Below are 27,556 nucleotides of genomic sequence, written 5' to 3'. Positions count from 1 at the left end.
CTCCAGCCGAAACTGAATCTCTCCAAAAATGAACTCCTCATTTTTCCTCTCTATACTAAACTGTCTATACCAGATATTACAATAGCCTTGTGTGGTTCAACCATAACGCTTAAAGAGCATGCTCATTGTCATATTTAAAAAAAATGTTGATACCATTTCATCCAGTTGAAAAAAATTAAAAATTAATTGTACTCAGTGGCAGAAACAAAATAATAATCTTGCAGTTAAATGGCTAACAAAAATAAAATAAGTGCTGTTAAAAAGTAAGATTTCGAGACTACTTAGATCTCTTTGACAGGCATGGAATATATAACAAGGTATCTGAAGAAACACAAATATATACACTAAAAGCAGCATGACATAATAAATGGACATTTAAAAAACAAAAACTGAGCTCAGAGAATGAATCCTTCATTAGCTTAGATAAGTGGTATGAAAAATGTATTGTCCCAGACATGATGGCTTACTGTCTCTAGAGCAGATTCCTCAGATTTTGTAGAAAGGCTGGCATAAATTTTGGTTCACAGACCCCTCCAGTGTTTTTGTGATTTGAAGTTGCCTTGTAATATAACAACTTTCATATTGTTTATGTTGTGTACTAGACTGCAGAAATGTTTAGCCACAGGTTGTTGTTTTGTCTGTAATCGTGTGGCGATGAGATCTTATCTTTGTTCTGTTTTCTGTCCTGTTTCTCCAACACAGACACCTCCAGTAGGACAAATAGTGCACAAAATTAAGTACATCAAGTCATATTTTACATAGAACTTTCTCTACATCCAATCATTAACTTGCTCATGCTATCAACATCTTAAAAACATCTCCAGAATCCGACCTTTTCTCACCTTTGAAACTGCAAAAACTCTATTGCTCTCATTCAGTCTTGTTTGGACTATTGCAACGATCTACTGATAGGTCTCCCTCTTACTAAACTTTCTCCTCTTTAATCTGTCCTAAATGTGACAGCCAGGGTCGTATTTCTGTCCAGCAGATTCACCGTTGCCTCCACGTTGCGACAGTCATTGAACTGGTTACCCATTCGCTACCTAATACAAACAAATTTATCTCTCTCACCCACAAATCTCTCAACAGTTATGAACCACCCTATATCTCCTCCCTCATCTCTGTCTATAACCGTACCTGTGCTCTCTGTTCTGCAACTAATCTAAAACGAACATCTTCCATAATCCGAACCTCGCACCTCCGTGTCCAAGACTTCTCTCGTGCTGCAACAGTTTTCTGGTATGCACTACCCTAGATGATCTGATTAATACCTAATCACATTTTAAGTTTACCTGTCTCCACATCCTCCATGCACCCAATAGTACGTAGTAATTGTACTTAGATACTGACTGATGACTAGATTATGTAGCCTATTTCAAATGCACTATTTTAATGATGGCTGGACCATACATGACAAGCATTTTTTTTACCTATTGTGTCCCTCCCCTATTTTCTTGTAGATTATAAGCTTGCTAGCAGGGCTCTCACTCCTACTGCAACTGTTGAATGTGTTACTTTGTAATGTCTCTATTGATTGTACATGTCCCGACTTTATTGTAAAGCGCTGCAAAATATGTTGTCGCTATAAATGAAATTATTATCCCTTATACTGAATATTTTAAATTAATTTTATTAACTTTTCTAGTTTGTTCAAAAACTTGGCTGATTAATTTCTCAATTATTACTAATTTCGCATGGCACCAAGAAATCCCAACGTGTTAAATGAAAATTAAGAATTAAATACACAAAATGCTTACATCAGAGTAAGGTTACATTCACATGCAGCAAATTTGTTGTAGAAATTCTGTGATAAATGCATACTTCTGAACGGGGCAAGCAGAAGTCAATACTGATTATACAAAAACAACCTAACTGAAGTGGAAATCATTTAGATATTTATGTAACAAATCTGACACATGAAAGTACATCCTAAAACTACCTGGATCTTCAAGGCATAATAATTATTAAAGGTGGTCATCCAACCTTATAATATTTTTACAAAAAGTGATCAATGGTCTAACATAATGAAGGGTGAGATACTCACCTTATTATATCCGTTTTCCCACCTGTTTCCGTCTACAAGGCTCCAAAGATGACTGTTGAATGAACCTGTGACCGCTGCAGCCAATTATTGGCAGCAGCGGTGACCTCAGTGGTGTTGACACATCATTGATATAGTCAGTGATTGGCACACCTCAACAAGGACTAGCAAATAATGGCACAAAGTGTTAGAGGATTGGTAAATTGAGAATGACTACTTTTGCTTTTTTATAACTTTGGCATCTGTTTTATAGGGTTGTACATTTCTTTTGATGAATGGAAAAAAAAAGTTGTGTGTTGCAAAATGGAATAAGCACAATTTTCCCTAAAACATAAAAAAAGCTGCAGATTTTTCTAAAAGCTTTAAAAAAAGAATAAAACAAACTGCTCTTCCTGCTCAGAATAACGCAACAAGCTCTTCTGCGATAACTTTCTGACATATTTTCCGGCTAGGTGAGACAGATAAAGGATAACTTAACTGAAATAACTTTACTTCAAGTGTCTAAGTGAGCGATGTAATGAAATCTGTTTGCTGTGCTAGCTGTCTCCGGATTGGGCTGTAATTACACCACAGAAGGAAGAAAGGTAGCTGAGTCTCGATCTAGATCATTTGTGTAAACTCAGCCTTCTTGTCAACGACGTTCTCACGTTGCATGCATGCAAACCACAAGAATCATCTCCAATGAACAAAACAGAGACAGGCTTGAGTTCCAGGCTTGTGATTACCTTATATTCTGTCACTGAAGTTTTCAGAGTTGTTTCATCTGACAAACTAAGGTTAGGAAGGAAACCCATTCAGATACTGGATAACCGCACCTAGCAGAGAAAATCCATTCATTGCATACAAACTCCGCTCCAGCTGGCAATCCCATATGGTTTGTATTTGTGAAAACATAATTTATTTCAACGTGCCTTAGAATGATAGGTTTCTGATAAAAATGAATTATTTTACAGGTGTAAGTAAAAAAAAAACACGAAATAAAACAAACTAAAAACAAAGATCAATTTATTATATAAATTATATATTTTCCTCTAATGTTCACACGAACAAAGGTGAAATTAGAAAATAATATACACATAAGACATGGTATGTTTCCATACTGGTCACATCCAGTGATGGAAATACAGTGACAATTTAAAGAGAGACAAATTTAAGAAAAAAATAATAAAATGTAAAAAATATTATTTCCATTTCAGAAGTTCTGGTAAACATGTTGGAGAAGAGTTGTGCAATAACAGTAAGGGACATGCATCAGCTGCCAACTGGGAGTTATATTAAAGCAAGGTATCTAGGCAATGCTGAAACCTTTTGGCCACTTAAAGAGAATCGGTTACCAGGTTTTGGCCACCTAATCTGAGAGCAGAATAATTACAGAGGCAAAGGTTTGATGGGAGTCAGATGCTTCCGGTTCATTAAGAGGCACATAGGTTGGGGACTGGAGTAAGATTTGTGGCGTAAGGAATGATGCCGCTTGTCATGAATTCAATTTGATGAGCAGGCGATGCCAAGCCCCATCTTGCCCCAACTACACCAACTTTGTGGTAGTTGTGTCGAAATTTTTGCACAACTTGAGCACCAAAATTTTGCAACTTTTCAAAGAATTTTGCGACAGAATTCTAGAGTATAATGAAATGGTTCCAGAGGCTCTAGTTCCAGTGCTGTCTCACTTACTGGCATGCTTTCTGTAGCTTTTATAAAAATTACTGTTTTATTAGCAGGAGATGATCACTAGTGGGTTCGTAAATCTGCAGCTATGTAGTCCTCCACATTCATTAGCTCTGGAAACCCCCACATTCGTCACTGTTGGCCACTTTCTGCCTATGCACAGTTATTGGGTGGGGTGATTTAGCAAAACTGCAAACAGTAAAGTGAGTGATACATTGCTGGAATCAGGTTCTCTGCTCCTACATAATACTGCTCTCAGGTATCAAAAACCTGATGACAGATTTCCTTTAAATGAGTGCGTATATTTTATTCTTCTCATTAGACATCATTATTAACTAGCAGCGCATCATATAATACATAGACTGGAGAATTGGCGGACACCTTTAATCTGAATTTCCAGTGCTGTAGAACGTTCAGGGCATGGATCTCGGCTGGTGAGCTTCACGTTTCATGCTAATGAGGAGTGTCCTTGATGTGGGCACACACTGCATGGTATTGTGGAGCTCAGTGTGGAGAAGAGATTTCCTATTGACACCTGCAGAATCCCACCCTTCTGTCCTCCCAGGAGCAGGAAAACCACAGGCCACCACGCTGGCGCCATCCCCGGCTATGTCCAATCAATAAGAACTTATTTCCTGGCCATTTGCTGAGGTCACAGCAGCAAACCTCATTAATTATTTCTACTAGTTCAGCCTCAAGTGTGCTTCTGGCATGACAAGAGAAAATGATTTGACCTTTTTTTTTCCCTCTTATTCTATTTTTATCAGAAGCAATCCAAACAAGATAAAAAATAGGCTGCACATCCACTGCTCAATGTAATGAATGAGAAAAGGAAAGGGAACAAGTCCGATCGTGGCTACCTCATACTCTGCTGAATAATCAGGGTTATGAATGGAAAGGAAACGAAAAAGAAAATAAAACTAAGGAATCATTTGCTGACAATGTCATGGAAATCTGGTCACAGCATATACGATGTTCTCTAAGGCAGATCTGGCCTTCGAAGGAGGGAAGCAATGTAGGTTCTCCAGAGCTTTGTTTCCATGGTAACGACACAGGTCAATCGCTGCAGTCACACCTTTGCCAGCCTTGATTGCCTCTTGCAACTGTCAGAAAGCACAGGCATACATGAAACGCGTGGCACACTGCCACATGGCACACAATACTTTTATTACACATGATGAATAAGAATCTCACCCCTATTGTTCTTCACAAAGAGAAAAGCCATCGCCGCTATAACTCACGGCTGTGACGATGACGGCATACCGAGATCGCATCATACTGAACCAACCGGAGACAGCTTTTATTGTTTAGTTAAGTGACGGGGGGGATGTTATGGTCTTCTCAGTGTGGAAGCTGCAAAGTTAAAATTGCTACCTTTCTAAGGCGCTTTTTGTTTCCCATCAATAGTTGTACGGTATACAGACATCTTCAGAAGAAAGCAGAAAATGTAACCTATACCCTTCCCATGAGTGACAGTGCACACCTCCACAGGTCATCACAGTGTAAAAGTGAGGCCGATCCCGAGGCAACACCCTGCCTTAGCCCTTTTGCGCCTGCTTTGGCCTTCATGACCAGGCCGAGTTTTACAATTCTGACCACAGTCTCTTTATGAGGTTACAACTCTGGAACGTTTCAACGGATTCCGGTGATTCTGAGACTGTTTTTTCATGACATATTGTACTTCATGTTAGTGGTAAATTTAGGATTTTTTTTGTGTTTATTTGTGAAAATATCAGAATTTTGGTGAAAATTTCAAACTTTTCATTTTTATGCCCTTAAACGAGAGAGTTATATTACACAAAATAGTTAATAACATTTCCCACACGTCTACTTTACATCCCCATCATTGTTGAAACATCATTTTTTTTGTTAGGAAGTTAGAAGGGTTAAAAGCAATTTTTGATTTTTCCAACAAAAAATATAAAACTAATTTTTCTTTTAGAGAACACATCACATTTGAAGTGACTTTGAAGGCCATAAGTGACAGAAAATACATATAAGTGACACCAATTTAATAACAGCACTGCTCAAACCATATTTAATAAGTTTATTAACTCTTCAGGCGCTTAACAGGAATTAAAGCAATTTGGAAGCAAAAGAAAATTTTACTTTAGCCCCAAATTTTGCATTTTCACAAAAGGTAATAGGAAGCTGGACCATATAATTTGTTCTGCAATTACTCCTGAGTATGCCAATACCCCATATGTGACCGAAAACTACTTTTGAGGCACAGAGCAAAGCTCAAAAGGGAAGAAGCACCATATTGGAGTTCAGATTTTGCTGGACTGGTTTGCGGGTGCCATGTCACATTGGTAAAGCCCCCGAGGTACCAGAATAGCAGAACTCCCTCATAAGTGACCCCATTTTACAAACTACACCTGTCAATAAATTCATCTACGGGTGCAGTGATCATATGGACAATTGTGTCACAGAGTTTTATACCACTGGGCAGTGAAGAAAAAATAATTATATTTTTACCACAAAAATGTTGTTTTAGCCCTAGATTTTAAATTTTCACACTGCGAAATGGGTAAAAATTGCACCAAAATTTGCGCCACAATTCCTGCTAAATGTGGAAATACCCCTTATGTAGTGGCTATACAGTACTGCTTAGCCATACAGTGAGATTCAGGAGGGACGGAGTGCTATTTTCCTCTTGGAGCGCAGATTTTGCTAGAATAGTTTGCAGATTCCATATACATAGCCCCATGGGTGTTTTTCAGAAACAAGCAGCAATGGATGTTGCTGAGTGAAAATGGCAAATTTGCCATTGTACTGCCCAGTACATTGTAGTGCCCATACATTGTGCCGAGCTCTTACTTCTGGAGTCATGCACTCCATAAATTAAGCGGGTTCTTATCGCTACAGAAATGCCAAACATGTGGAAGCTAAATATGGTTTAGGTACCTAGTGGGACTCAGACGGGAGAGGAGCATTTCAATTTGGGAGTGCATAATTTGCAAGATTTTAGTTTTTTTGGGGTGAGGGAGCCATACCATTTTTCCAAAACTACCAGTAAAGTGGAAGACTTGCTATGTGGATTGTGTTGGAGCTTTTGTTGGGAACATTTTACATAACATTTTGGATCACATTTATCCTGTGCTTTACTCTAAGCGCTTACATCAGGGGTTCCCGATCTAAATGTCCGAATGATGTGATTCAGATGAAACCCTGGAGAAATCCATTCACTATAATGAGGCAGCAGAGTTACACTGTACTTCATCTGGACTCTGTTCAAAGGTCTCCTTCTTTACAGAGGTGCACAAAACTGGCTGACCGCACTTTTATGCACGCTTAAAAAGACTTACACCATCAGATCATAGGCCAGACAACGTCCAAATTGACTGCATCTGCCTCATTATAGGGATTTTACGTCAGAGGTTCCGCCTGAATCAAGTATTTCAGACATTTACACAGAAACCCCGATGTATGCGCTCAGTGTAGGGGGCAGGATAAATGTGCGCCAAACTATACTGCGATCTTTTGACGGTAGAATGAACAAATCAACAGCAGGTCAAGAATTGGTTGTATTTATTTTTACACAGTTTCTCGTGTGGTATAAGTGATTATATGACTTTATTCTCCAGTTTGGTGTGATTACAGCAAAATCAGTTCTATAATTTTTTTATGTTTGGCTTCACACACTAAAAAACACTTATTAACCAAAAAAGTGTTTGTATCGCCATATTTTGAGTGCTATAATTTTTCTATATGTTTGCTGCCAGAATCATCTGAGAGTTTGTTTTTATTGGGATGAGTTGAAGTTTTCACTGGTACCATTTTCGTGCACATAATATTTTTTGATTGCTTTCTAATCAGGTTTTGGGAGGCAAAATGAACAAAAACCAGCAGTTCAGGATTTGATTTTTGAGGTTTTTTTTATAATGCCGTTCACAGTATGCTAAAATTGATAAGGCAGCTTTATTCTTCATGTCAGTACTATTACTGTAATACCATATTTATGTAATTTTTTCATATTTTGCCTCTTTTTAATAAAAACAATTGTTTTTCCATTATTATATTCTGAGAGCTATAACTTTTTCTTCTCCCTGACTGAGCTGTATAGCAGCTTGCTTTTTTGTGTGACAAGACTTTCAGTGATACCAGATTTATTTATATTTGACATTTTGTTTGCATTTTATTGAACTTTTTGTTCGGCGGTATAATGAAAAAAAAAACATTCTTTTGCTACTTTTTTTTGTTTCTTACAATGTTAACTGAAGGGGTTAACTAGTGTGAGTTTTATAGACTGGGTTGTCCCATATGTAGCCATACCATATATGTGTACTTTTTTGGTTTATTTTGCTTTTACACAAAAATATTAATTTATTGGTTTAATATTATTTTCATTCTGATTTTTTTTAATAGCTTAAAAAAAATGTTTTAACTTGGAGGGTATGCATGCGTTATACATAGTCATGGCCAGTGACCGCGGCCTCACTTCCATACACTTGACGGCCACGCCCACTGGACAGCCATGTGACTAGACGAGGGCACTGCCTTGCTCAATACAAGTGTATGGAGCAAGGCCATGCCCACTAGATGGGCCCTGCCGGGAATATTAATAATGCATACATACCTTCCGGTCCTGGGTCAAAAACCGTCCCTGCGTTTTTAGTGTATCAGTATAATGAAAAAGCTGCCAGATTAGAACATGAGGAAATAAACTATTTTTCATGCTTTTCCTCATCACTGTAAATGTCATAGCTTTCTTATATATACAGTATCTCTATATATAAATCTGAATGTGTGTGTGTATCACCAACCAATCACAAAGCAGCAGTGTGGGACGCGGTTGGAGAGCAGGGCTGAGGACGGAAATAGCAGGACAGTGCATGGAGAGCGGGGCTGTGAGGAAGACAGTCTTCAGGACAGGGGCCGAATAGTGCCGACACCCTCCCAGCCCTGTCCCGGTTCAGTCGGTGCTTCCCGTCGCTAACTGCACTATCCCCCCTCTCCCCTGCAGCTTCCTGGCCTAAATTTAGTCCCCGGGTTCTACAGCGGCCTACTACAGCGCTAGGCCATGCCCCCGCAGGCCGCCCAATCACACGTGCTGCAGCTATGCTCTAGCTCCGTCCACTCCAGCAAGCTCCGCCCACCACACTAAGCCACGCCCCCTGCAGGCCGTCCAATCACATGCGCTGCAGCTCTGCTCTAGCTCAGCCCAGCTCCGGCCGAACGAACAATCTGCGCACCTCTCTCTCCTGGTCCCGGGGTCACCGCGTATGGTGCATGGAGAGCGGGGCTGTGGAGGAAGGAAGGCAGCGGGGCTGTAGAGCAGGGGTCTCAAACACGCGGCCCGTGGGCCGCATGCGGTCCCTGAGGCAGGCATCTGCGGCCCACGGTGCACGTCTCGCTCCCTGAGGCAGGGGGAAGGCACACATTCAGGAGCGGCAATGGCATTGGCTGTTCTGTGTGCACACACTGCACAGGACCTGTGATGAGGTCACATGAGGGGGAGGAGTCAGGGGTCACATGATCAGGGGCCTCAGTGTGTGCAGGACGGACGCTGCTGTCTGTGCTGGTTGTCATGGTACTGGATGAAGGTAAGTTTATGCGTGGGGTCAAGAGGGGTTTACAGGGTGGATGGAGTAGAGCCCTGTGTGTTCGAGGTGTATGGAGCTGAGCCCTGTGTGTACGAGGTGTATGGAGCAGAGCCCTGTGTGTACGAGGTGTACGGAGCGGAGCCCTGTGTGTACGAGGTGTAAGGAGCGGAGCCCTGTGTGTATGTGTACGAGGAGTAAGGAGCGGAGCCCTGTGTGTACGAGGTGTAAGGAGCGGAGCCCTGTGTGTACGAGGTGTATGGAGCCCTGTGTGTATGAGGTGTATGGAGCGGAGCCATGTGTGTACGAGGTGCATGGAGCGGAGCCATGTGTGTACGAGGTGTACGGAGCGGAGCCCTGTGTGTACAAGGTGTACGGAGCGGAGCCCTGTGTGTTCGAGGTGTACGGAGCTTAGCCCTGTATGTACGAGGTGTATGGAGCGGAGCCCTGTGTGTACGAGGTGTAAGGAGCGGAGCCGTGTGTGTACGAGGTGTACAGAGCGGAGCCCTGTGTGTACGATGTGTATGGAACGGAGCTGTGTGTGTACGGGGTGTACGGAGCGTAGCCCTGTGTGTTCGAGATGTACGGAGCGGAGCCCTGTGTGTTTGAGGTGTACAGAGCGGAGCCCTGTGTGTACAAGGTGTACGGAGCCCTGTGTGTACGAGGTGTACGGAGCGGAGCCCTGTGTGTATGAGGTGTACGGAGCGGAGCCCTGTGTGTACGAGGTGTACGGAGCGGAGCCACGTGTGTATGAGGTGTACGGAGCGGAGCCGCATGTGTACGAGGTGTGCGGAGCCGCGCGTGTGCGGGGTGTATTAAGTTTAAAAGGAATGCGGTCCCCCACCTCAAATTTTTTTTATGTGCGGCCCATTTACTCTGCCGAGTTCGAGACCCCTGCTGTAGAGGGAGAGAGCAGGAGAGCAGGGCTGTGAAGGAAGAGAACGGGGCTGTGGACGTAGAGAGCGGGAGAGCAGGGCTGTGAAGGAAGAGAACTGGCCTGTGGACGGGGAGAGCAGGGCTGTGAAGGAAGGGAACGGGGCTGTGGAGGGAGAGAGCAAGAGAGCAAGGCTGTGGAAGAAGAGAGCGGGGGGCTGTGGAGGGACACCGGGACATGGATGTGGAGAGCGGCTGCGGAGGGATAGAACGGGACGGCGGGTGGAGAGCGGGGATGTTAAGGAAGACAGCGGGACCCACAGTTAGGTACTATGCCCAGGCAATGCCGGGCTCTTCAGCTAATATATATATATAGTACAGACCAAAAGTTTGGACACACCTCATTCAAAGAGTTTTCTTTACTTTCATGACTATGAAAATTGTAGATTCACTCTGAAGGCATCAAAACTATGAATTAACACATGTGGAATTATATTATAATTAACAAAAAAGTGTGAAACAACTGAAAATATGTCTTATATTCTAGGTTCTTCAAAGTAGCCACCTTTTCCTTTGATTACTGCTTTGTACACTCTTGGCATTCTCTTGATGAGCTTCAAGATGTAGTCACCGGAAATGGTCTTCCAACAGTCTTGAAGGAATTTGCCTTTTGCCTTCACTCTGCTCACCCCAAACCATCTCGATTGGGTTCAGGTCTGGTGACTGTGGAGGCTAGGTCATCTGGCGTAGCACCCCATCACTCTCCTTCTTGGTCAAATAGCCCTTACACAGCCTGGAGGTGTTTTTGGGGTCATTGTCCTGTTGTAAAATAAATGATGGTCCAACTAAACGCAAACCGGATGGAATAGCATGCCGCTGCAAGATGCTGTGGTAGCCATGCTGGTTCAGTATGCCTTCAATTTTGAATAAATCCCCAACAGTGTCACCAGCAAAGCACCCCCACACCATCACACCTCCTCCTCCATGCTTCACGGTGGGAACCAGGCATGTAGAGTCCATCCGTTCACCTTTTCTGCGTCGCAGTGGTTTCCTAGCAGCTATTTTACCGTGAAGGCCTGCTGCACAAAGTCTCCTCTTAACAATTGTTGTAGAGATGTGTCTGCTGCTAGAACTCTGTGTGGCATTGACCTGGTCTCTATTCTGAGCTGCTGTTAACCTGCGATTTCTGAGGCTGGTGACTAGGATGAACTTATCCTCCACTGCAGAGGTGATTCTTGGTCTTCCTTTCCTGCGGCGGTCCTCATGTGAGCCAGTTTCTTTGTAGCGCTTGATGGTTTTTGCCAATGCACTTGGGGACACTTTCAAAATATCAATAGCACATACAACACACAGAAGTCAGGTTTTTAAAACTTCCGTACGGTTCCCTCCTCGTACATAGACGAGGAGGGAACCGTACGGAAGTTTTAAAAAAATTGGAAATGAGATGGATATACGAATTGGGGACATTAAAACCGGCAGGATTAAACGTTGATTTTAAGGTACATATGTTTTGAGAAACTTACCTTTTTTGGCTATAACTTTCCATGTAACCTGACTTCTGTGTGTTGTATGTGCTATTGATATTTTAATATATATGGATATGTTTATAATTATATCCTTTTTATTTTTTTTCCAGTTCTATGATGCTGTGAAGATCGTGACTACAAGATTATGAAGGGTACTTAATAAAAGGCGTTATGTAAAAATATATATTTTTTCATTTTTCTATAGAATGAGTTTTATGGCCATTTCACTGCAGTATACTAATGCCTGGTATATGTGAAATAGAGTGAATGGGAACTGCATAGAGAGTGACCTCTGGTGGTGAAAGGGTATTCAGGATTGGGTAATGCTGTAAAGAGAGACTGTGTGAGGTCGTTATCTCTTGTAAAAACAGCAACACAACCATATTGTCACCTTGGTGGGTGCCTCTAGGGTTTGTGACCATTCCAGGTGTAAATCCGCAACCCCAGGCACTAATACATGTATTTACATGGAATCAGCAAAAGGGTTGTGGCGCCCTGAAGTAAAATGGCAGTTCTGAACAGTATGTCTAGTGAGCATGCTCAGGCATCCTGCAATGATCGGCCTTGCAGTGATGAATCACATGTTGGAGCTGGGCAGCGACAAACAACACTGACCATAGCTAATTACCAGCAGTGACAGAGAGCTGCATGGATATGAGTAAAGTATACCAATTTTTTTTTAACTATATAAGCCTTAGTACCTTCATAAGTTGTGTCATGATCGTTTTTATTGACAAGCTGAGTCTTTTTAAGCACTGTTTATGCACTGTTGCACTTTGTAATCTAGATCTTCGGACATATGCACATATGTTGTATGGAGCACTTGTTAATGTTACTATGGCAATGGCCATTTTGAATATGTAAAACAGATTAATTATTGAAATTGTTTACACATGTGTTACTACTATTTAAGTTTGTACTGACTATGAGCAAATTGCTTGATAAAGACGGGTCACCGTTGAAACGTTGCCTCTTGAGGATCAGTAAAGTATCCACTTTTTTTCACATTTAATTTGAGTGCTGCCCATTTTTTTACTTTTGTTAATTTGGCTGTTTGGACACTGCTGAATAGGTTTTGCACCAACTATTTAATTTTGGTAGTGCTGCCCTTTTTTTGATTTTTATATATATATATATATATATATTGTGGTACATTAAAGGGTGTTTTACTGGATGGGAGATACATTTCTCCCAGCAGGTTAATGTTTGGCCGGGCTTTTCCCTAAAGACACGACCTGCGATGATGTCATGGTCACGTGATCAGCCCATGTGATGTCTACCTCACTTGTGGGAGGGGTTATGGGCTATGTAATGGAGGTTGGTGTTTGGCACATGGTAAGTGTGTGTCTGGAAGTTACAGGAACTTGGGTGGACTTAGCCTTAACTTGTATACAGGATCCCCGTGCTGCAGGACTATAACAGCAAGACTCTCAACAACCCTGGAAATGGCACCTGGCGGATGCCGCGGACCTGGCAACCGCTTAGGTAAGCCCGTCCCGTGCAAGGGGTGAGTCTGGGACCAGTGGTTCTCCAAGCTGGAGTATATTTATGTTTTTCCTTACTTTCTGTTAATCTGCTGTTTGCAACGTGACATTAAACCACTGAAATTGGACCTTAAGCCTGTGTGTTGCTTCGTTACTGCAGCCCTGCCATTACCTACCAGAGCGAATCCCTACAATATATATATCAGGGTGACACTTAGTTGGAGTTTGTTTCAGGTATTTAAGTGAATAAGTAATATTTGTACATATACTAACCTTTGCTAAATCAATCTGGTTTCCTTTCAGCTGAGCCTAAAATAAGAAGATGACAAGATATATTAGAAATCATTGCATTTAAATTTGAACAGAGCTGTCAGAGGTGAACATCTATGGCTGTGACTGGTGACGGCACCCTGCGTGCTCTTCATACCCAGTGTGAACCTAGCCTAAATATTTTTAAATGCAACTAAAGTGAGTGATTTAAAAATAGAAAAATAAACCTAATAATTTGAACACAGCAATTTAGATCAAGGATGTTTTAGATGCCTGATGTGTTTATATATCATGCTTAAAGTCCTTTATGGGCCATTATTAGTTTGGTTACGAAAAAAAACAAACAAAACAAAACATGTTTTACCCTTCGCCACGACAGCACCCACTGGAGGTATCGGATCCGCCCCATTTGGAACAGGAAACCCTACAGGAAAGATAAAAGGGGCGGTCCGCCTATCCTCCTCAGTTTTGGTTTCCTGTTCCAAACGGAGCCACGATATCCTTCAGGAAGAATACCTGGGCCATGCATGCCGCCTGTGCAGTCTCCATGGGAACGGCAGGGGCTGCGGTCCGGAGGCAGCGTCGGGGGAGATTCCGTTAGACGGCTCCCCCCTCGTCTGGTGAATGGAGGATGATGACGGGGTCCGGGGAGGGCCGCCCCGTCTCACCCAGGAGCACGCCGGTAGGCACCAGGATGCACCGCTGCGGTAAGAGCGCCTGTGGCGCAGAAGGCGGTGGCGGTGCATGGAGAGCGGGGGCCGCACATCAAAGCGGCGCGGTAGCCGGCCGGCGCAGAGTCTCCTGACCCCTTGGAAGTAATGGTTGAACTTCCGGGGCGGGATGGCTGAGAGCGCGTCGGCGCATGCGCGCGGTGATCCCAGGGAGGAGGCGCAACTTCCGGTGGGGCGGCAGAGAGAAAAAAAAAAAAAAAAGGGGGCAAACTATTTAAACAGCGCCGCAGCTGAGCGGCGATGCAGCAATGTCGTCCCCAACGGAAGCGCACGCTCCAGCTGGGGATTCTGCAGGAGGTAGCTCCACCAGGGACCGCAACACCAGGATGGACACCGGCTGCAGGAATGAAGCAGGAGAATCAAGGCCTAGGATGGGATCTCAGCCATCTGATCCGGTAATATAAGGCTTCACTGAGTGAGTGTGCAAAGTATATACTCTGCCTACTAAGCTGACCTCTCCCCCCCCCCCGCCTTGGTGTCCCCTTCTAGACAAAGAAAAAGGATAAATCTAAGCATAAAGAATGTGCGTTATGCTCTGAACCTCTCCCTGACTCCTACCCTAAGAAGCTCTGTAAGCAGTGCACCAGAGAGACAAAGCAGGGGGCCGCATTGTCGACAAAAGACATTAGAGCTATAATCAGGGAGGAGATACAGGCTATTAACCGCGCCAAAACTCCCTCAGAGACTGGCAGCAAAAAACAGATAACCCTCAGCTCAGAGTCAGAGGAAGAAGGGGGGTTAATCTCTGACTCCTCACTCACATCCTCGTCGTCATCAGACATGGAGGGACGGTCATGTTTCCCCCTGGATAGTGTGGACAACCTAGTTAAATCGGTGAGAAGCACTATGGGGTGTGAGGAACCAAGGGGTGCCCAAACCGCACAAGAGATAATGTTTGCTGGATTGGCGGAAAAGAAAAGGAGAGCGTTCCCGGTAATACTGGCAATTAAGGCCCTAATAAAAAGGGAATGGGAAAAACACGACCAAAGAAGTTTTCTCCCATCAGCCTCAAAAAGAAAGTATCCATTTAGCGATGAGGAGCTATTAAAATGGACCAAGGTGCCAAAAGTGGATGCCGTTATATCCTCTACCTCGAAACAATCTGCTATTCCAGTAGAGTACGCAGGCTTGTTGGCAGACCCGTTAGACCGCAAAGCAGAATCATCATTGAAGAGGTCTTGGGAATCTACCACGGGTATTTTTAAGCCAGCGGTAGCCAGCACATGCACCACTAGATCTATGCTCGTGTGGTTGGACCAGCTGGATCAACAAATCGAGCAAAAGGTGTCCAGAGAAAAATTACGGGCCGCTATCCCATTAATCAGAGGGGCAGCTGCCTTTATGGCTGATGCTTCGGCGGACACTCTGCGGCTGGCAGCAAGATCAGCAGCTCTTGTGAACAACGCCAGACGGGCGTTGTGGATGGAAGGGGGACGCGCAATCAAAGGTCAAGATTTGTGCAACCCCATGCGAGGGTGAGTTTCTCTTCAGGAAAGAGTTAGATAGCATACTCGCCAAAGCAAAGGAGAGGAAGTCGGCCCTCCCTGACCCTTCTATCCCTTTCTATAGGAGAACCTTTAAGAGGCGACCGTTTGGAAGGAGGAGGCAAACGGAAAGATCAAATAGATGGGCCGCAAAAGAAGAGAAACAAAAGGGTACCATGTTCAGGGGTCCAACATTCCGAAGGGAAAATAGAAATTAAGAAATCAGACCCACCTGTAGGGGGTAGATTACGTTTCTTTTATTCAAAATGGGAACAAATATCCTCAAACCCATGGATCTTGGGTATTATTAAAGAAGGAATGAAAATAGAATTCCTTCAAGACCCTTATGATTTCTTTATCCTAACCCGCCTTAACTCTATAGCCCAACAAAAGGCCCTCGAGGAAGAAATTCGGAGCCTACTATGCAAGGGGGTTTTAGTGGAGGTCCCAGAGGGACAGAAAGGTAGAGGCTTCTACTCTCCTTTATTTTTAATTTCCAAACCAGATGGTACGTTTAGAACAATTATTAATTTAAGGAAGCTTAATACGTTTATAAAAAATTATAAGTTTAAGATGGAATCAATCAGATCCACCATAAAGCTTCTCTTTCCAAACTGCGTGATGGCGGGGATTGACTTAAAAGATGCTTACTATCATCTTCCTATCCATAATAGATACCAAAAATATCTAAGGGTCGCAGTGGTGTTCGAAGGCAAGGTCCGTCATTTTCAATACACAGCCATGCCTTTCGGCCTCTCTACAGCGCCAAGAATCTTCACCAAGGTGATGGCAGAGGTGATGGCCTATCTTCGTCAAAAAGATACTTTAATCGTACCTTACTTAGACGACTTCCTAATAATCGGGAACTCGGATACCCAATGTACCGAACGAGTGGCTGATGCAATCTCATCTTTGCAGGACCTAGGCTGGATCATCAATATACAGAAGTCCAGGCTTGTTCCGCAATCCCTCCAGATGTTTTTAGGGTTCCAATTGAACTCCATAACCCAGAAATGTCTACTTCCTCAGGTAAAGATTGCACTAACAAAAGAGAAAGTAGAGGCAGCCATAGATAGACCACGCATGTCTCTGAGAGGGGCAATGTCGCTATTGGGGTCGCTAGATTCCTGTGCCCCTGCAGTCCGGTGGGCCCATTATCATGTCCGCACACTTCAGCATCAGATCCTCCAGGAGGAGAGGCGACATGGTGGTCACCTCGAGAGCAAGATAACCCTAACTCAGGAGGTCTTGACTTCTCTAGAATGGTGGTTAGATGATGACCATCTATCCTCAGGAGTCCCATGGGTTATAGTACCATCTTGTATCCTAACCACCGACGCTAGCCCCCAAGGCTGGGGAGCCCATATGGGGAATAGCTTTTGTCAAGGAAGATGGAATAGAGAGGAAAGAGAATACTCGTCTAATTTAAAAGAACTGACAGGGGTATACTATGCTCTACATCATTTCCTTCCACAGCTCCAACAGAAACATGTCAGGATCCTGTCGGACAACACCACCACAGTGGCCTACATAAACAGACAAGGAGGTACTCGATCAGAGACTCTGATGTCTTCTGCGGCAAGAATCTTAAGCTTAGCCGAAAGCTATTTGTTGTCCCTCTCGGCTCTTCATATCAGAGGAGAGAACAACCAAGAAGCAGATTTCTTAAGCCGACACACACTTCGGCAAGGGGAGTGGTGCCTCAGTCGCCAAATCTTCCAGGACATAGTAGCTCTATGGGGGCATCCTCAAGTGGACCTCTTTGCCACAAGGGAGAACAGACAGACAAAGACCTTTGCTTCCCTGTCTCCAGCAGATCACCCAGACATACTGGATGCCCTCCAGGCCTCATGGAAGTTCAAGCTGGCATACGCCTTCCCTCCATTGATTCTCCTACCACAAGTGATTCGGAAAATCAGAGAGGACAAGGCGAGTGTAATCCTGATAGCACCATTCTGGCCCAAGAGACCGTGGTTCTCGTGGCTACGAATTATGTCAGTGACAGATCCTTGGGTTCTCCCCTCAAATCCCAACCTACTCTCCCAAGGCCCTTTCTTCCACCCTCAAGTGGACAACTTACACTTGACGGCGTGGAACTTGAAAGGCACCTATTAAGATCAAGAGGCTTTTCGGAATCATTAATTACTACGCTCCTACAGAGCAGGAAGCAGTCCACGACCCAAATTTATAAAAGAATATGGAAGAAATTCCTACAGTTTCATACAGCATCTCATACAGCAGAAGTCCCGATAGTTCCTATCTTGGAATTCCTACAAAAAGGGAAGGAGTTGGGCTTGGCAGTAAACACACTGAAAGTACAGGTGTCTGCGTTGGGGGCACTGTATGGCCATAATATAGCAGGCAATAAGTGGATATCACGATTCATTACAGCGTGTGAAAGAATAACTCCGGTTCACATACCTACAATCCCTACATCCCTACATGGGACTTAAACCTGGTGTTAGACGTCCTGACAGAAGAACCGTTTGAGCCGATAGATACGATATCCCTTAAATATTTATCATTTAAGACGGCCCTCTTGGTAGCACTGACATCCGCTAGGAGAGTGGGTGATATCCAGGCCCTGTCCATAGATCCACCCTTTTTACAGGTATACCAAGATAGATTAATATTAAAGCCAGACCCCTCATACCTGCCTAAGGTATCAACAAAGTACCATAGGTCTCAGGAGATACTCCTCCCAACCTTCTTTGAAGATCCCTCCACTCCGGAAGAGCAGAAATTCCAAACTTTGGACGTCAGAAGAACTGTCCTAAAGTATATTGAAAGGTCCGAGAGCTGGAGGCAGTGTAGGGCTCTGTTCATTTCTTTTCAGGGCTGTAAAAAAGGGTATGGAGTCACAAAGAGCACCATTTCCCGATGGATCAGGGATGCCATTCGTTTAGCCTACTCTACAAAAAATGAAGATCCTCCGGAAGGCATCAGAGCACATTCCACCAGAGCAATGGCTGCCTCCTGGGCGGAGAGGGGAGACGTTCCAATTGAAACCATATGTAAGGCAGCAATTTGGTCATCCCCTTCTACCTTCTATAGACACTATAGACTTGACCTTTCGTCTACTTCTGACCTAAGCTTTGGCAGGACTGTCCTTAGCACGGTGGTCCCACCCAGGTGATGGTCTCTGGAATCTCTCTAATATACTCACCTACTGCTGCTTTCCAGGGCTGTGGAGTCGGTGTTCATTTTGGTGATGTCAAAGTTGGTATAAAATGAACCGACTTCAACAATATATAATAAATTGGGTACAGTAGTACAATGCAGGATGTGCTGTAAATGTACTCTCAAGAATTTGGGAAAGTTATGAAATGTCCTATAAATGTCTGTTCTATTTCTGATCTGAGGATCTCGGCTTTTAATTGAGATGAATCTGTGCTGCACTTTATGTACATGATCAGTAGTGAGGCAGTGCTGTGGGGTCGGAGGTGAGATGAATCTGTGCTGCACTTTATGTACATGCTCAGTAGTGAGGCAGTGCTGTGGGGTCGGAGGTGAGATGAATCTGTGCTGCACTTTATGTACATGCTCAGTAGTGACCAGTGCTGTGGGGTCAGAGGTGAGATGCTCAGTAGTGAGGCAGTGCTGTGGGGTCGGAGGTGAGATGAATCTGTGCTGCACTTTATGTACATGCTCAGTAGTAACCATTGCTGTGTGGTCGGAGGTGAGATGAATCTGTGCTGCTCTTTATGTACATGCTCAGTAGTGAGGCAGTGCTGTGGGGTCAGAGGTGAGATGCATCTGTGCTGCACTTTATGTACATGCTCAGTAGTGACCAGTGCTGTGGGGTCAGAGGTGAGATGAATCTGTGCTGCACTTTATGTACATGCTCAGTAGTGACCAGTGCTGTGGGGTCGGAGGTAGGATGAATCTGTGCTGCACTTTATGTACATGCTCAGTAGTGACCAGTGCTGTTCGGTCGGAGGTGAGTGAATCTGTGCTGCACTTTATGTACATGCTCAGTAGTGAGGCTGTGCTGTGGGGTTGGAGGTGAGATGAATCTGTGTTGCACTTTATGTACATGCTCAGTAGTGAGGCTGTGCTGTGGAGTAGGAGGTGAGATGAATCTGTGCTGCACTTTATGTACATGCTCAGTAGTGACCAGTGCTGTGAGGTCGAAGGTGAGATGAATCTGTGCTGCACTTTATGAACATGCTCAGTAGTGAGGCAATGCTGTGGGGTCAGAGGTGAGATGAATCTGTGCTGCACTTTATGTACATGCTCAGTAGTGACCAGTGCTGTGGAGTAGGAGGTGAGATGAATCTGTGCTGCACTTTCTATACATGCTCAGTAGTGAGGCAGTGCTGTGGGGTCGGAGGTGAGATGAATCTGTGCTGCACTTTATGCACATGCTCAGTAGTGACCAGTGCTGTGAGGTCGGAGGTGAGATGAATCTGTGCTGCACTTTATGCACATGCTCAGTAGTGACCAGTGCTGTGGGGTCAGAGTCATGGAGTCGGAGTGAGGGAAATTGAGGAGTAGTGGAGTCATGGAAATTGAAGAGTTTGGAGGCTTGGCCTAGTCCTGTTGCTTTCTCCAATGTCCAGAGCTGTTTTTCTCCTCTTCTCAGTGACATTACCGCTCTTTAGACTATCTGGCTCAGTTTTTGCTCTATGCGTGAGCCGGAAGTCTCTTCTACAATGTAAGTCTATATTGAGCCTTGTTCTGTCGCTTCTTAGGCTTACACTGTAAAAAGCCACTTCCAGGTCAAGCAGAGAGCAGTGTGACCCAGAGAGTCTGCAGAGCGGTGACATCACTGAGAATAGGAGAAGAATGGTGCTGGACACCAGAGAGCTAGAGAGAGCAGTGATAGAGGAATATATTGATACATATACACACATCTAATGAATTCAAAATTTAGTGCTTCTTCAAGGCCGGCGTGACAACTCACAAGTTTCTTGACACTTCCAACACACAATTATCAGGTTTCCACTCACACAGTGGTCTTTTCAGCTTAAGTTTGGCAGAACATTTGCACCAGAAAACCAGAAGAGTACAAGATGGCCTCCAACCTTGACATAAAATACTTAAATCAGAAACAACCCCATACTGCTCACCAGACTTCTAGCGATGTGATGCAGTAATTGTTCTTGAAAAGGTGATTACAGCACCATAATAACAAAGATCTATAATAACTGCATAAACTCTTATTGCAGGCAGACCAACTCTTCCATTATAAAGATGTATATTATTAACATACATTTAGAAAAAATAAATAGCAATTTCTTACAGCGGTATCAGTCTTTAAATTGTATATTTACAGAGCTTCAATTATGATGCACATTGGAAGTTAAATGCATATAATATTAGAGTTGATAACTAGAGATGGGCGGGCACCTGGATGTTCAGGTCTGGCGGGTTTGGCCGAGCAAATAAAAAAAAAAAGTTTGGATTCAGTTACCAGAACAGTATCCGGACGCCAATGGGGGGGACCGAACATCCAGTGCTTGTCAAGCTGTCATGTGCATGACAGCACGGGAAACACCGCTTCTGATTGGCCGTAAAATCATTACCGCCAGACAGACAGCAGTGGTTCCCATGCTATCAAAAGACAGGGTAAGCATGCAGCTGTGATCAGAGGTATGAAGTTTAGCTCTGGTCACTGGGGTCAGCTGATGGGACTATTGCTGCCAACAGCAGATGCTTGATGTCGCTAATAACAGTGAGAGCAGGAGGGGCTGATGGGAGTATTCATCCAGCGCCTGCGCTGTAAATAAATAATTTAAAAAAATGGCATGGGTTCTCCTGTATTTTTGATAACAATATCCCTCACCTATCCGTAATTCTGTCCCATGCCGTAAACCATATCTGGGGATTAATAGTTTTCAAGCTGGTGGTGCCAAGATGCTACCGTCTAGGCTGAGAACCACTAATGAATGAGCTGCTGCGAGTGCAGCATCAGTGACTAGTGTTGACGCCATAGATGTTACCACATACCGCAGGTCACTGACGCTGTGTTCCCAGCTGGGCCAATGAACTGCGGTGACCTCGGTGAGAAAAAGTCTCATGGTGCAGAGGCGAGTTCATTGGGACAATTTCACTGAGGTTCATTTTAACTGCTGTGAATTCACCTCTGCACTGAGACTTTTTCTGACTGTGCTAGCGGGGATCTCACGGAGGTCACCGGAGTTCAGCATGGCTGGGAACGCAGCATCAGTGACCAGCAGTAAACATGATGACGTCACCGCTAGTCACTCATTCCCCTGTGGTTCTCAGCCTGGACGAACACATCTTGGCACCATCCAGGTTTAAAACGGTTTATTACCCAGACATGGATTACAAATTGGGACATAAAGACTGACAGGTGAGTGATATTTTTGCTTTTTTATTTGTGTTTTATTACAGGAGACGAGGGATTCAGTGGAATTAAGCGTTGGGTGAGTATAACTGCATTTGTTGTTTTTAAATAAAAATGGAAAAGTGCTTTTTGCTTTATTTCAAATAAAATACTTTATTCTTAATTATTTAATTAATTAAAAAAAAATCCGAGTTGGGACCCCTCTATTTCTGATAACCAACCTTGTTGAAGCTGACAGCTGAGGGTTGCAGCCCCCAACTGTGAGTTTTGCCTGGCTGGTTATGAAAAACACAGGGGAACCCTTTTTTATTATTATTTATTTACGGTGTCGATGAATGAATACACCCATCAGCAGGTTCTGCACTCACCTGTTATTAGCAGCAGAGGGCGTCGGCTGATGCCAGTAACTGGAGGTACCTCCGATCACAGCTGTGGGCTCATGCTGTAATTTGACAACGTGGAACCACGGCTGTCTGACCGGCTGTGATGATTTTACTGCCGATCAAAAGCGGTGTTTGGTGATTGGGGGCTGAACCCAAACAGTAACAGGGACTTACTGATGAAGTCCTTGTTCGATGTCCATACCCAAACAGTAGGTGTTCGGTACAGACGCTGAACTTTATTGTTCAAATTGGCCCATCTCTATTGATAACTATTTCAAAGTCTTAATAGCATTGTTTTATGTTTAAGCAGACCTACGTGTTGCCATGGTAACAGACCCTTTGTATTTGATTTTGTGGACATGCTCAATTGCATCTGTGCCCTACTTCTTGATAACTGATTAAATGAATGTTAAAGGGAAACTGTCAGCTGATTCATGCTGCCCAGGCCACGGGCAGAATGAATTAGAGCCTCGATGCTTGACTGTAGCAAGGCATATTTTTCTCCGAAGTGCTCCAGTGTTTCAGAGAAAAAATAGACATTGATTTATTAAAACTGGCATTTCGTATACCAGTTTAAACGATGGGCGTGCAGAAATAAGATGCATTGAATTAATTAAGAGGTGCACGCCACCTAATGAGTTTGGCAAATGTTATAACTGGTATTTGCCTCTGTGCACCTCACCAGAAATGTTCCTCCAGTCAGGGCGTTATGTACACTTTTAATTAATTTTTCAGGTGGATGCCCATTTTGGCAAAGTTGGACAAAAGTGAAGTGAAACTAGTGTGAAAATGCCAAGAGTTGAAATATTCTTGCCATCTTCATTGTGCAACATGTGAAGGTGCTTTACACCAGAATAAGCACAATGATGAATCAGGGCCGTAGACAGAGGACAGAAACCGCACTAGTTTGGCACTGCCCCAGACGACTTTGTCTCAGATCACTCCATGTGATTGACGGGTTTCTCTCTGTGAACACACATGGGAGTGACCTGTCAATTAACCAGTGCAGTGTTCGATAAAGCCAACTCTTTACACTATGTTTTCAGATAAAAATATACCAGGTTGCAGTGGTGCTGTAAGGCTCTGATTCATGCTGCCCATGGGTTAAGCAACATTAACTGACTTACGGTATTTTATTTAATAAGAATCTGAGCATGGACGGAAAACAGTGTGACTGTAGAAGGTTAGCATGGGGATAAGATCTGCTGGCACAATGCAACTGGTCATTTTTAATTAAGATTTGCTTAATTTTTAGAAAATAATTGGTTGCAAAGTCCAAGGTTTTAAGTGGTTTACTCATGCTGTTGTTACTACCTTTTATGTAATTACTTATGCTGTTGTTACTACCTTTTATGTAATTACTTATGCTGTTGTTACTACCTTTTATGTAATTACTTATGCTGTTGTTACTACTGTACTTTTTGTTTTATGTAATTACAACTTTGTTAGACGAAACAGAAATGTGCGCGCTATATAAATCATTTATGCTGGTAAATAATATAACAGATATATAAATAATTGAAAGAATTGATTTTAAGACATGAAGAGGTAAATGGTGTCAGTTTGATCGGAATCATCACACAACCAGAAACAGTTACCTGTTTGACCTGCTCCATCCAAACCTCTCTTCCTATAAACTCCTGGTGGAGGACAGCAGGGGCAGAGTTCAAGCTGAAAGACGTGCCACTGTACTTCCCATTCATGAACGGTTGCAAGTCTGAGTTCAGCTGAAATACAATTACCAAACAGGGTTCCTGTCACGATCACAATCCAACTTGTCAAAGTTAACAAAATACTAGGTGCATTGTCTGGATATCAAGCACCATTGTAATAGACCCGTCAATCTGAAATGTTAGCATAAGAAATGGAGGCAAACATTGCAATAGACTTGAATCTTGAAGCAAACCAATTCATTTTAATTTTTAAAAATAATGCCCATAAAGCTTTTGATTCTTGTGGTAAATTGAACAACAATGCTGAAAGAGCAAAAGACTAAGTTTATATTGAGACTTGCTATGGAGGAGATTTCTCATTTCTATATTCCTCAAAAATTATTTTCATACTTCTAAAAAGAAAATTGAGTTACTTATACTGTAGTACTGGTGAAAACTTTGGCGATACCTATTAATGCAATTGTTTTCTTAGTTCTTATTGGATTGTGGACATAATAAATTAATACTGAAGGCAGCAGAATCACAAAGGAACACAAAGAAGTAAATATACCAGAATGTGTTTTATACCTTAGATTCCTCAACGTACCGTACATTACAATAATGACAGGTTTACTCCTCTCAAGTACCTTCATCAGGTGTTTATCTGTCATGGCTTACAATCAATGAGTATGTCTAGTCAAGTGTTCATTGGTGGAATCACAACCCTTCAGAAAGTGTTTGTGACTATCAGGTGTGTTTTGTGTGTTTTCAAAGAGGCAGTGTTAGTACACAGCTTCATACAGTGCTGTGCTTTATTCCACATCTGTTCTACGTTAGAATATGACAAGAACCACTCAACTAAGGGAAGAGAAAAAAAAGTCCATCATTAGTTCAAGACATGAAGCTCAGTCAATCTGGAAAATTGCTAGAACCTTGAAGGTATTGTTAAGTTCAGTCACAAATATCCTCAGTCACAATGTGTGGACGTGGTTTGCTGCTGAGACAGCTGGTGGTTTATTCTGAATTTGAGGCACAGTTAACCAACATGGCTATGAAAGCATTCTGTAATGTAATGCCATCCAAACTGGTTTACACTTAGAGGGACCATGATTTGTGTTGCAGGAGGACAATAGTCCAAATACATATGTTGGCTATGTAACCAACAACAGACATGGCCTCCACAATCACCCAATCTCAACCCAATTGAGATGGTTTGGATGAGTTGGTGTCTTGCCTCAGGATTCAATTCGGCAGTCTTGTGGTTGCCAGCGTCAGTATCTGCTGAGCCACTGGAGATCATGTTGCTGTCCGGGTGCTGATCTCCCTTTGCCTTTTGTCACTCCTTTCTTACAGCATGTGTTTTCCATTTGCTATTTGGCCTTTCTTATCACTCTGCACAGCCTTTTATTTGAACCTCACTGCTTCCTCTGTTCCTTGCTAATGATAACTTACAACTATCCAGTTTGGTGGTGAAGGAGTAGTCCTTATTTGTGACAGTTGGTGTTTATTCTAGGAGTTTTCTGCGTGGTTTTTGTAGTGTGGGTATTTCCTTAGCCTCTCCTATTTGGTTGGTCGCTGCTACTATTCCCTTGTTTTCCACTTTGTGGCTACTTGAACGTTTTTGTACAAGATATACAGTTATGTCCAGAAATATTTGGACAGAGTCACAAGTTTTGTCATTTTAGCTGTTTACCAAAACAAATTCAAGATACAGTTGTATAATCAATATAAGAATGGAGTGCAGACTCTCAGCTTTAATTTGAGGGTATTCACTTCCTAATTGGAGTAAGAGTTAGGAATTGCAGCTTCCATATGTAGCTGTATCTTTTTAAAGGGACCAAAAGTAACTGGACAATTATTACAAAAGCTCTTTAATATGCTGCCCGGGCTATTTCCTGGTTAATCCATCATCAATTAAAAGGTCTAGAGCTGATTCCTGATGTGGCATTTGCAATCTGTTGCTGTGAACCCAAAAACAAACCATAATTAGGCTGAAAAACCCAACAGTTTGGAACATTCCGCAAAAAGAAAGAGTGCACTAGTGAACTTTGAAACTCAAAAAGGCCTGGACATTCTCAGAAGACAACAGTGGAGGACGGTCGCAGAATCCTTTCCATGGTGAATAAAAACCCCTTCACAGCATCCACGCTCTAGTAAGTAGATGTTTATGTATCCAAGTCTATAAAGAGAAGACTTCATGAGAGCAAATACTTAGGGTTCACTACATGGTGCAAACCTTTAATCAACCTGAAAAGTAGAAAGGCCAGATTATACTTCACCAAAAAAACAGGTTAGCCCAGTTCTTAAAAAGCATTCTTTGCACAGGTGAAACTAAGTACCAGAATGATGTGAAAAGGAAAGTATGGAGAAGACTTGGAACGTCCCATAATACAAAGCACACCATTTCCTCTGTAGAATATGGTGGAGGCAGTGTGATAGCATGGTATGCATGGCTTCCAATGGCACTTGGTCACTAGTGTTTATTGATGAAGTTATTAACGACAGAAGCAGCCAAATGGTTTCTGAAGTGTACAGGGCTATACTATCTGCTCCGATTCAACCAAATGCAGCAAGGTTAATTGGACAGCGCTTCAAAGTACAGAGGGACAATGACCCAAAACATAATGAGAAAGCAACCCAGGAGTTTAAGGCAAAAAGTGGAACATTCTGCAATTTGCCAAGTCAATCACCCGATCTCAACCCCATGGACCATGCAATTCACTTGCTTAATTTTGCTACGTAGACTACAGGCATCATCAGGTTGGCAGTGTTAAACAGATTAAGATGATACCTGAGGTGAAGAAATACCTGTTGTCATTCTTGTGTAATCAGTGTTAGAAGTTTTCAGTTAATGAGATTCTCATACTTACGGGGTGTGACTGTAAGCACAGTCTTATCTTTCTGCTGTAAGGCAGAGAAACCAAGGAAAGCCCTACCCACTTGCTTTGAAACACAAACAGTGTCTCTATGATGAGGAACATGTTTGTGCTTAGGGGAGGGGGCTTGTGGGCAGGTCTTTCCTTGGCATCTCTGGCTTAGAGAAGGAAGATAAGACTGAAACCTCTTTGAATCCACCTCTATTCACTACCCAGTGCCACCTCCTATGTAAAGGTATTGCTGGACTTGTCTTTTACAGAGCTATATATGCATAACTCCAGCAATATCTTTACAAGGACAGTCCATTTCTCCAGTACTGAGAAATCAGCATTTGAATTGGTATGCAAATGAGGCTAAAGGACTATGGTAGATCTTGAGCCTCTGTCACTCTGTCTCAATTCACCGCCCAGCGTCTCTTTCTGCTTGCATGACAGCTCATTTGCCCGAAACCACGCAGCATAGAGACTGTCAGTCAAACAGGAGGCGGAGGTGCTGGGTGGGAAATAGATCTGGAATGACAGAGGCTTCAGATCTACAGCCCCACTGGCATATCAATTCAAATGCTGAATTCCCAACAATTGAGGAATGGATGGATAACCATATTGCTGGACTTATTAGCATTGAAAGAGCTACAATCACATATAAATAGTTTGGGTGTGAGTTCATGCTGACAGATTCCCTTTAACAATAACAATTCACACTGCAGTGGCTCCT

General features: G+C 43.1%; 1 protein-coding gene across 2 annotated transcripts in view; it reads right to left on the bottom strand.

Annotated features, from left to right (window-relative positions):
- Positions 1-3,029: 3,029 nt before the first annotated feature.
- Positions 3,030-27,556, bottom strand: part of PDSS2 (decaprenyl diphosphate synthase subunit 2) — a 353,108-nt gene continuing 328,581 nt past the window's right edge. For both annotated transcript variants that reach the window (XM_073576076.1, XM_073576077.1), the window contains exons 7-9: positions 23,912-24,040; positions 13,406-13,441; positions 3,030-4,809 (exon numbers count right to left, since the gene is read on the bottom strand). In XM_073576076.1, coding sequence (XP_073432177.1) covers positions 4,651-4,809; positions 13,406-13,441; positions 23,912-24,040 — 324 coding nt within the window. In that variant the 3' untranslated portion in view covers positions 3,030-4,650. The remainder of the gene's footprint in view (positions 4,810-13,405; positions 13,442-23,911; positions 24,041-27,556) is intronic.

This window comes from Dendrobates tinctorius, unplaced genomic scaffold (assembly GCF_039654945.1).
Source record: "Dendrobates tinctorius isolate UK_male_01 unplaced genomic scaffold, ASM3965494v1 ptg000046l, whole genome shotgun sequence".
NCBI lineage: Eukaryota > Metazoa > Chordata > Amphibia > Anura > Dendrobatidae > Dendrobates > Dendrobates tinctorius.
The sequence above is the reverse complement of the archived record's forward strand: the minus strand, read 5'-3'. Positions and strand labels throughout refer to the sequence as shown.